Raw genomic sequence first — 12,304 nt, forward strand, 5'->3', positions numbered from 1 at the left:
GTAGAGGTATTTCAGTATGATATTTTTAACACGTTTAAATATAAAAAAATGATTACTTGTTAAATCAAACGCGTTGTATTAAAGAAATATTACAAACTTAAATAATGGTTTTTGATTTATGGTTAGGTACATAAAGAAAACCCAAACTGACCTGTTTCTTGATTTAATAAGTCAAGCATTTACTATACTATTTTTTTCCCATTTAAATCGGAGCTTTTTTAGTTTATTAACTGTATTTTTAATTGTATATATATGTTCAAAAATATATCATATAAAAAAATTGTATCACATCTCTACAATACACAGGCCAAATACTTTTTGTCCTACCGGTAGGTACACATACACGGGATGGAGAGCTTAAAATGCGCTGGAAAATCGAGAGACAAGTATTTTCATATAAAGCGAGATTCATTTGACAAAAAGTCGAGCGGCTCGGCCGCTGGCAAATCGGCTTAGGGGCTGTTGTGGTCCTGGCGATACGGGACCCCATCCCTTTGGAGCTCAGGGGCTCCGAAACCATTTCGTCAGGGGCGTTTAATTCATTTTGTATACAAACGTCCTTCTGACCTTCCAAGAATCTCGATATGGCGAGAGGGCAGTTAAGGAAATCAATGTCCAGGTTAGAGTGTCGTGTGTCAAAGAGTTAAAATTGCAGATAAGTAGAATGGATATTCTTTGGAAACGTGGAATATTTTTAGTTTGCACTTTATCGAAAGATGGGACATCCAATTTCTTGTATATTTTTAAACTAGACACTCTACACCGAGCGAATTTTCTACAAGATAGAGTTCAATATTTATGCACAATTTCGAACGATGCTCCAGTGATATTTTGATATGCATACAAATCAATTTATATATTGCGCATCTACATTATTTATATTTAAAAAATGAAAAGTGGGCAATAGAAAAAATTCTAAATAATAAAATGTCTGCTTATTACAACACAAACCAACTTTAAATACTTCATAATTTTATTTAGGGAATGAAACTAAGGATCCTTTTATTAATTACAAATAAAAACAATAAATTAAATGCTAATTTTAAAACATTTAACTGAGGATCTGAATTAATATGTTCTTTGCGTTTCAAACTAGTAGGTGCTTTGGCATTTTGTGCTTATATTAAAATTTAGGGTTTTTTCATCGTAGTTTTTGATATATGCGATTTGTGTGTTAATATGGTTACGCGAAGTTTTTTCTGGTATAAAAATGAAAATGTTATTTGACTGTTGGTACTTGTAGACTAATATTAAACTCTCTAAGAATAGTTTGAAAAGGTGTAGATTTTTTAAACTTTATTTTTGCTGATTTGCAGCTTAAAAAATAGTATTACTGATATTACTTTACACCGAAGAGGCAGATTTGTTTGTATATTAAAATTTTATTTTCGGTGGTAAATAATAATCTAATAATATTTATTCAAGACCCACAATGAGAGCAAGTCCTTCAGAGCGAAGTTTCAAAATGTGTTTATTAAATTTAAGCTTGAAGTCCAGGTTTAAGCCCAGGTATTTAACACTAGATTTTCATTACACAATATTGTCCCTGTCCATTTAGACTATGAAAAAGTTTGTTAATGTCTTGTTAATATAATTGACTGTTTTATTCTGACTTATTTAAATTTTTCATCTCTTGAAATATATTTTCGTGATATTTTGCCATACCATGTAAAGGTTTGCAATCATGCATTATCTATTTTATTTACGCGTGTGTTTTTTTTAATTGACAGTCGTGTTTGCCAAAAATATCTATATTTTATCAATACAATAATCAGAAAAGTTCTTAGCTATCTTGATAGACTTGTATGTATATTTTTGTATTAAGTAATCCCAAAATAAATAGCGTATTTTTCAATAAAATAAAAAAATAATTTAAAGTATTTATTTTTATTTTATTAATTCCGATTATAATTTCTTTTTACAAACAAAACCAAAAAATGTTTTAGGCTTTGATTTGAAATATTTCGATAACCCCCATTTTTAAATCGTCTGCATTTTGATAAATTTTCTGTTTAGGAAATGTTGCATTGATCGAAATAAATGGTGACTGAAGAAGCTGTAAAATGGGACTGCTTTAGTTTTACAGCCAGCTGAATAATAGTTCGAGTCCGATTTTCTTTCTTTTTTGCAGACAGGACATCATTGTCTATCTTCGCTGGTCTTTCAGATCCATAACTATTCCTTAAATTGTAATTTACCCTTCGATTTTTTTAATCATATTTGATATTAACGAATATATAATGAATCACCCACCACTTTTCAATTATTCTAGTGGCCGTGGCTTTCGATTTTATTCTAAGAAATTCATAAATCATGCAATTTTGTTTTAATTGTTTACTTAGTGAAAATTCTGCCATCATAAATTTTAAACCTATTTTTTTTAATATCGAAATGTGCATACAAAGATATAAAAAAACTTACTTATGTGTCAACGGTGAAGCGCAATTGACTGTTAAAATTCAAATTAAATAAAAATTACATTTATTTCGGAATTACCTAATATGTATGTTTGCTAAAACTCTATTTGACAAATTTTAAAGAGCTAATAAAGCGACATGCTTTAAATTTTAAACTTTATTTTAATTGCTTGTCAATTATTTTATGGTAATTTCAAGATGATATTTTTTTAAAATTTAAATTATTTAAAGTTAGAGTGAATTGTGTGCTAAAATACTATAATAAGGACGATATAAGGTATAAATTATCATATTTAGGTATCACGATTTTTTTACAATATTTTACGATACAAATTCAAACGATTTAAGATTTCAAAAGAGGGTTGAATTTTTCGTTTAAATTAAAAATAAATATTCGATTATTTCAAATGCGCGTTAATATTTATTGTTTTATTTTTAAGTACAACTAATATTTATTTAAATTAAAAGCACAACCCTTATGTGTTCAGTTTATTCAGACGACCGCCGTTTGTCGACCCCCGTAAAGCCCACACAGTTCGGCAGCGCTTTGAGCAAGTGACTGTTTACACCAGTTATTTATGGTGTATTGTTAACCGGTAGCTTGACGCCGCTTTTCCCACTGTTCTGTCTTCTGATGACTCTTTTGTTTTCACAGCCAGCTGATCCGTCCTCCACTCATATAAAATGCAACCGCGCTGAAAACTTAATTGAAACGCGGGGGCGCAAAAAAAAATAAGTTGACCCTGTGCGAATTTCAATATAAAGCCGCCGTAATTCACCTGGGACTTCCGCAGATGGGGCACTCTGGCTTTTTTGAATATTTTAAAAAGAGCCCACCGCCGTTTGGCTATCATATTAATTTTCGTTGTGGCTGTTTTTTTACCTCTCGCCATAGAGACGAACTTTACGTAGGCTTAGATTATTAAATATTAGGCCAGCTCATAAATTTGTTAGTATTTTTGTGAAACTCGTCATAAGTACTATTTGGTATATCGGTTAATTTTGAAGTGCTAATATTTTTGATTATTTATAATGAAATAATTTGTATCATTACAAACATACATGTGTTATAATATAAATACGAATTTTTTGACTAGCTTGGATAAATAAGCAAGTCTTTCTCTTATTATATTTACGTTATTTTGCGAATTTCTTTGTATTTCAACGTTTAATTTCCTAAAAAAATAATCCGGAAGAACATATTTTAATCTCGGCCATATGCCTCGACCGCAATCGCTTATATATCAAGACGAGAACAGTGAGGCACGAGGGAACTAAAAAAATAGAACCGCAAAATTTATTGCACACTTCTCGCAAACTATTTATTGCCGAAAGATAATCCGATGTAAATGACTGGATGGGGCGGAAAAAAATCACTTAAAGAATGAATAATATATCCATTTGATTCAACCGCCCCGGGTACATATGCCCAGTCCGCCCCTGTGACGATTTGTCTGGAAACGTTCCATATTTCGGATCATTTGGATAATATTACGGCTTATTTGTTTTGGCCGGAGAGAATGATATAGAGAAAAAAATAATAACGGGCCTAACCGCATTTTGATGGCGTAGTCGGCGCGATAAAAAATATCTTTGCCAAATGAACGAGCGTAATCCTTGCTGCGGTCGGGATTCATTACAATATGTAGCTATATTTAATTGAAATAATAAATATAATTAAATGATATTCTTATCTGTGCACTGTAATATATATTTTCTAGTAATCAGTTATCTAATAATAATATATGTTTCGTATTTTTCCAAAATAAATATTTTATAAATATTTTTTAACTGGGTTATTTGGGTTTTTAGGATTTAAAATAATAAATATTTATTTAAATTTATACAAACCAAAAATTATTGTTATCATAAAAATAATAATAATTATATTTTTAAATTATATTTGGAGCTCATATGTAGCAATTGTATAACAGTATAAATAAAGTTATCATGTCTGTAATAAAAACTATATAAAGCGATGGTTAGTCTTTGTTATTGCTGAGCCAAGTTTTAAAGTATTTATTTGATCATTATGTAGCTTATTCCTAGGAGCGTCTAAAAAAAAATTAAGATGATCCTAGTACACTTTTGGCTATTAGATATATATACTACATTAAGTTAATTATTGTTTTAATATGTTTTGATCATTTTCAAGAAGATTTTTTTTTATTGTTTTTTTGACAATTTTTGCTTTTATTTCAGTATATTTTTCTTGAGAAAAGAATAATATTTTCTAAAGCGGTTCATGGAATTCAACTCTTTTTATATAATATTGCTCCTGGTTTTTCTTACAAAACTTTCCTGACATTTTTTTTAATCTAAAGAAAAGTAAACATTCTTAAAGATTCTTTATTCAACAATACGTGAGCAACATCGCGTGCAAGTTGTGATTTCAATGTCGACCTTTCGCCCGAAAGTTTGCATACCCTCAAAGGGGATAAAATGTTTTGTCATTACCGAAGCAATATGTTTGAACTCGAGTTTACCACAGGCACGTGTGCGAATGGGATAAAAACCGTATGTGTATGTTGACAGAGGCCCGTGTGTGTATATTGACAGAGCGTAGCCAAAAGGATAACGCGGATCCGCGGCCGAAAGCAGCAGCTAGGCGGCAGGATCCTTCGGAGGCGCCCCCGCGGGGGCTGAGCCCCCACACACGCCTACCCCACGAGTGGATAACGCGCCCTGTACAAGCACATTAGTCGACGGATGAAATTTCATCAAGAGTGGCCGACGCTTTTACCGCGACCGAGGGGGCCGCATGGCAAAAGTTGAACCTTTGCGTTGGGCCCGGCCACTTTCTTGTAATTTTTTTGGAGTCCCGAAGTTCTCGGCGAATTTTTAAATTACGCCACAAAGCGGACGATGATTTAATAACAAGACGGCGAACCACTAACAACAACATAAAGTTAATCATATTACGTTTTTAATTTTATAACTGATCAAACTACTTTAACTTTTAAATATACGTAATGATTATTAGTTTTAAAATTTCAAGATATGGACGATCAAAATCAAAATTAATATAAGCATAAATAGGTATCATAAATATTTTAAACAATCAAGTTTAATTTTATTTTATTATTTTTATAAATGCGTCAAAATTATTAAATATGCAATAAATACATTGATAATATAAATTAACGCCCCCTTATTATTTTATAAGATTTTATTTAATCATTGCAGCTTTTTGTTAGTTATGCGTTTGGTCAATAATTGCTATATAAAATAAATTTTAAAATTTTAAATAAATTTGGTGAGCTTTCATTGAATGAAATGGATTTAGAAATTGTTAATAAAGACAAATTAACATATTGTTATTTTTATAATTATTATTAATACCAGTGACTTTTAAATTAAACAGTTTTTAATATTTTTTAAATATTGTTAGTTGTAATTAACATTCGCCAAAAACATTTTTTAATAAATGTTCAGTAAGAAAACAATATATTACTTTTATAAATTATATTTAAAAAAATGAATTACTAACTTTACTAAAACTATAAAGTGAATTTTATAAGCCTTCCATTTAAAATGGATTTAGAAATTGGCAAAAAATAGGCATTTAGTTCATTAAATGTCTAGTAATTATATTATAAACGGTAACTAGCTTTTTTATAAGCGGTCGATGAAAAAATAATAATATACTTACATAAACCACTATTTAAAAAAAACATTTTTTATTCTTCTATAAATACTAGATGAATTCACTAAACATTCCATTACAGAAATGGACTAATAAATTATCCAAAAATGCTCATGTAGCAAATTATAATAAGTATTTGTAAATAATAGCCATTTAAATAAAACATTAAGAAATTTTATTTATATAATATATTATCAGTTAATAATTAGCATTGGCTAGTATATTTTACATAAACGTAACTAGTTTTTTAAAAAGCGGTTAATAAAGAAAAAATAATTACTCGTATAAATCAGTATTAAAAAATTTTAATTTTTCTAGAAAAATTATTACGTGAATTTTTCAAACTTTTAATTTTAAGCATATATATTTAAAAATTAGTTAAAATGATATTGTAACTAATAAAACTGTAATTCTAATATTTCAAAATTCCAGTTAAATTTAAATGAAACCGCAAATAATTTTATTTATATATTGTCATATAATAAAACTTAACTCATATAAACGGTAAAAAAAAATTAACTCATATAAACCAATTTTTAAAAAATACATTTTTTTACCTACCAATAAAAATATTGATTCAAATTTTTTTTAAATTGACCATTTACTAAATTTATTTAATTTTTTTATATTAAGTAATATTAGATACATTTAAATAAATTTTAAGTTAATTTTATATTGATATTTAATATTGTCAGTCATTGATTATGATTTTCCAGTAACTTTATTATAAACATTTTTATGAACAATCGGTAAAAGAATAGTCAAACAAAATTACTGTTTTAATAAATAAAAGCCTTAAAAACTTATTTTTTGTTACAAGAAAATCAATACTTTCAGATTGATATGGGAGCTTTAGTGTTATAGTACTTTTAAAATATATATTGCTTATTATTTAAGCAATTTCTAACAGCTACACACTAAAACCAATCCACACATGCTAAAAAAAAATATTTATGTATTGCATAAGTTTTTATGAAAAATATTTGTAAACAATTTTAATTGTATTTTAATATAAAATATTTATGTATTGCACAAGTTTTTATAAAAAACATTTTTATTGTATTTTCTGTAATTTATAAATAACTTACAAATACTTTTCCACTACTGTGACTTTTACCTTATTTTGAAATTTTGAAATGCAATCATTTAAAAACATAAAACCTCACACGATTATAGTTAAAAATATACCACACCAACGCAAGACCTAAAAAGTCGAGAATTCCGCGTTTTAACGCAGCGTCACAGTTTCATTCTGAAATTATTTGCATAGCTACACACACATACATTTTTTTCCGTACGACCAACCACCTTGTTAAATTCGAAAATGATTTTGTATTAAATCCAACCGAATCCAGTGTGTAAAAGTGCCGTATATTTGGCATGTAGGCCGCGGCTTTGCGTGCCTTGTCCGCCCGGCAATAAATAAGCATTATACTTTGTTAATTCAATGAAAACGACCGTTTTTCGGCGGCTGTTTCCTAGATTGCTGACCGTTTAGTATATTTTATTGTGGACCCACACATCACGATTCTATCTTCTTAACAAATGGCCCTCAGTTAAATGCGACGTTGATATATTAATGCCCGGAGCCGGAGCAGATTTCAAAGGACAATTGAAAACGAACGAGAAAATTTTGTATGGCGCGTAGTATTTCTACTACAACACAATACGCATTCATTAATTATTGTTTATTTAGGGGCGGGTTATGCTGTAATTAAAATGTTCTTGACCATGCGACGCTATAGTAAAAGGCCAGATAGTTTGTTCATGGGTGTAATTGTATTTTGAACAATCAAACTATTCTGTAATTGTAACATAATAACATGGAATTTCTAAGCCCAGGTATTTTGTAATTCAAACCGCAATGGAGAATAAGACAATAAAATATATAAAATTAAAATATGGTAAAAAGGGTTAAAAACGGTTTTTCAGAATGGTGAAATACTAAATATTAATAATTTAATACTCCAATTAGATGTGTTACTTAATAGCAAATATGTAAAAATTAGCTCAATTTTAGTTTATTACGTAGATATTTTAAACTAAAAATCACATTACTGATGAATTGATTACAATTTCTTATTTTATTATTTAGTTAATTTAATAAATTATTGTCTCTCTTATTATATGTGTATATGTAATACAGCAACGGTTGGTGTATTAAATATTATTATTTATAAATAAATATGATATTTATTTGTGTTAGTATTCAGAAATTAAGTTGAGTATTCAGAAATGTAATTAATATACAAATGTACGTTCGTCAGCAATTATCCAGTTGGAGCAATTCAATTCGAGCTTGGAGTCTTTCGCAACATGGCCTCTCATTTTCCACATTACTTTTGATTACTCACACGCTTTTTCCTCCGTTTTTTCTCCTTCCCCTCTTCCACATACATCTATATCCATTCCTCTCAATATCGTACTTTGATCTCGAAATAGTTAATCAAAATATTAAAGCCGAGATTTTTCTTTTCCGCCAAGTAGAAAAAAAAGGTTTCGCTTCCAGCAGCAAAGGCCCGCCAATTTCTCATATTGTTTTTCCGTCGCCAGGGCCGTTTTCTTAGCGGGCACAACATGCCCTGTCGCAGGATAAATCAAAGGAAAGCCCTGCTCTGCCCCCCTCTAACGTTAATTTATGACTTCGCAGAAATGTAATGGCAAATGTGCGTTTTATAACTGACTACCTTCTTTCTCCTTTGTTTTTGGCGCCTGCTTTTTCCCTCTTGTCGGGGGATGGACTAAATTGTCACGGCGAAAGGCGGGCGAATATAAACGAGATTGTAAAGGAGGAAACTCTCGTATTGAGGACGTTCGTTGCCTAATGGAAAAACGTTAATGATAAAATAAGAGTATTAAACGCGACGCAATTTATGGAAAATTTTCATTCTTGCGCGAGCGAGCGCGGCGCGATTTCAATGGACGCATTTTCCGATTTGCGAAAATTTTGCGACAATTTACGTCCCATTTTTGTGTAATTTCGGAACGCTCTGATGCCTCCGGGCTTTGAAGTCTTTAACAATGTCGTTATAATGGTGCGTTACGTTTTAATTTAGGAGCACACACAGTTATTCATACATTGAAATCATTTTATTACTATAATCTGTACAATATACTATATTTAATCAGTATGAAGGTTCATATCTTGAAATAATTCCTTAATATATCATGCAGCAATACAAATGATCAAAATTTTTAATTTCATCTTTTAAATTATGTTTATATAACATATAAATATATTTTTAATTCATTCATGATTATAATAATACTGAAAAAAATGAAAACTAATCTAATCAATTATTCTAAGCCGTATTTTACAATAATAATATATTTAACGCACACATTTTAATTTTTATATACACTTAATGTTTCTATTGATGTGTTAGATGCATTCCACAGGATAACAAAATAACGCACAAAAAACAGCTTACAGTGAAAAAATTAGAGATGCGTTTCATAATTTTCTAAACCAGCAAATTATGCTTCGATCTGAATAGTGCTTGTTGTATTGTGTGAAAGATACACTAACTTTAGATTATCTGTCCGCTTCCAGTAAAAAGCAATATGTTAACCATAAGGTAAATAGAGCAGCAGTCACCCAGGCCTTATAATAATGAAAAAAAAAACAACAAATCAAAATTAAATTAATGAAAATTTAACAAATATTTTATATAATAAAGAAAGAGGCGAGATTTTCACACTAAGATACTGTAGTTTATATATTCATAGTAAACATATTCCTAACGATTAAACAAAAACACTCTAAAGATGTTTAGTACCTACAAGATGAACAAATACATTATGATTGTTGTTAAGATTAATATTATTTAGGACGTTTGTTCAAATTACATATAAAAAGGTCATAAATTTATACAAAAATGTGACCTTTTAAATCCTGACTTTTTCTTATGAAATGTAATGTCGTTTATTATTAGTTTGTGTAAAATAATTATTACATGTTAATAATTTAATATTCACTCATTATTGGTAATATTTTCTTGATTGACCTCTGGAAACGAAATGGAAATATGGGTCGTATACTTTAAAATTTTTACTACGTTTAATAAACATCTGATAAATTTTGGTTGCAGATACAGAACCTTATCTAGTAAAAACATATCTAGTTACATATTTGTAGCAAGTAATTATTAAACCTTGGTTTCCAAGTCCCAAGAAGCAAGACTAGGAATAGAATTTCCGGAAATCGATTATTTTGTTTGTTTATCACAAAAATATTTTTTTTTAATAAATATTATTACATTATCCAAGGAATTCCCAAGAATCGATTATTTTATTTGCTTATCACAAAAATATAATTTTTTTAATAAATATTATTATATTATCCTGGAAATTCTCAAGAATCGATTATTTTATTTGCTTATCACTAAAATATATTTTTTTTAATAAATATAATAATATTATATTATCCTGGGAATTTCCGAGAATCGATTATTTTGTTTGCTTATCAAAAAATAAATTTTTTCATAAATATTTTTACGTACATATACACATGTATGTGTGTAAAAAGCATATAATTATTAATTTATTAATAAGATAAAAGACATAAAAAAATTAAGATGTAAAACATTTATATATATATATATAAAACAGCAATTGTAAAATTAAAATTTAAACAATACATATTCGATTATTGCTAGGCAAAATAAGTTTGAAAAAAAAACAGCAGGTTTAAATCAGATCTATTTTTTTTTCATTTTATTTTGCTAGCTTTCCGTTGATGTTAGCTCAATTGTGAGAAAAGATTTATATATTATATTGAAAACTTGAGTTCGTAGTTGTAAAACCTTAAATTAATTTCATGGATTACATTTATTATTTTTTATTGAAGAAATATTTTAGTGGTTAATTATTTATTTGTTTTTCGATTACCAAAAACATTATATTAAAATAACATTCTTTATATTTAATATAGTATCCGACTCTGAACTATATAAATTAAAACAATCGTTTTCTGAACCTTCTCCATTATACAAATATGTTCTTGAGAACAACATCAAACATGATTTTAATTGGCAACAAAATTAGACTTACATATGTAATAGCGCAATGAGTTGCTTATTTTTTTTCCTTAATTTTAAATTTTAGTGACAATTTTTTGTTAATTTTAGACACATTTTAAAGTATAAAATCAGAGTATCGTGATAAAGTTACAAATATAAAAGTCTTAGGAGATGAGGCGACACAAAAGCCAAAAATTTCCAAAATGTCCTAATTCAAAATTTCTAGAAATAGCACAATTAGCCAACATACATATAAATGAATTTTTTATAACATTTTTAATTTAAAAAAAATGTCAAAAAGTATCATGATTAATGCGGGGGTTTTTGGTGGTTTCATCTTATATGTACATATATAAGTATATATAAAGCTTTTATCTAAAAATAAACATAAGTAATGCTTACTGTAATATTATATAATAATGGCAATTAAAAAAAATATGAGACTAATAATAAAAATATTTTGCAGTAAGACATTTGTAAAATAATTTAAATTTTTCTTGGTATAAATTAAACCCATGTTTTAAATATTTAAAATAATTATCTCGTGAATTATATCAAAAAATTCCTCCTAAACTGTCATATGTAACCAGAAAGATTTCCAGTTTTCCGTATATCTACCCAATATAATAATCATGATGCACAGAGGTCATCATGAGCCGATAATAAATAAATAAATAATATATTTATTTTTGTATTGTTTCAGATTGACCCAAAAGTCGCCTTCCCCAGGAGAGCACATCCAAAGGTGAGTCTGAAAAATATTTTATTTAGAGGTGTACAAACACGAGTCGCATTTAAAATTGTAATACCTCAGAGGGTACAATTAATTTCCTGCGCCTAATGTATGCGGGTCGATCGTATAAAATTATCCGAATGCAAATTCGCACTGTGAGTGGTCCAGATCCGGAGCCGGATCAGAGACCACTCGAGATCAACTGTTACGTGTCTACGTCCCGGTATTTGAATTACAAGAGTGTAGTAGCCGTTTGGAGTGCTAGCAAAACAAGAAGAACGGGAAGAAGTGCTCAGACAAGGGATAAATGCGTATATGTGTAAATATTATAGTATATTGTACATACATATGTATATAAATTCATATGAATGTACAAATATAAATACTTTTCCCTTATAATGTTAGTTCAGATATTTTACTTTTAATTCTATGTTGCAAACAGATAATAATATTTAAAGACAAACTAGGCCTTTTGCGGTAAGACCTA

At 28.6% G+C, this 12,304-nt stretch overlaps 1 protein-coding gene across 24 annotated transcripts in view; it reads left to right on the forward strand.

Annotated features, from left to right (window-relative positions):
* Rbp6 (RNA-binding protein 6) overlaps positions 1 to 12,304 on the forward strand; it is a 1,186,203-nt gene that overhangs the window by 672,993 nt on the left and 500,906 nt on the right. For all 24 annotated transcript variants that reach the window (XM_088182883.1, XM_088182887.1, XM_088182888.1 and 21 more), the window contains one exon: positions 11,788 to 11,829. In XM_088182883.1, coding sequence (XP_088039009.1) covers positions 11,788 to 11,829 — 42 coding nt within the window. The remainder of the gene's footprint in view (positions 1 to 11,787; positions 11,830 to 12,304) is intronic.

The sequence above is a fragment of the Plectrocnemia conspersa genome, unplaced genomic scaffold (genome assembly GCF_051122295.1).
Source record: "Plectrocnemia conspersa isolate PC_06_02 unplaced genomic scaffold, ASM5112229v1 ptg000003l, whole genome shotgun sequence".
Classification (NCBI taxonomy): domain Eukaryota; kingdom Metazoa; phylum Arthropoda; class Insecta; order Trichoptera; family Polycentropodidae; genus Plectrocnemia; species Plectrocnemia conspersa.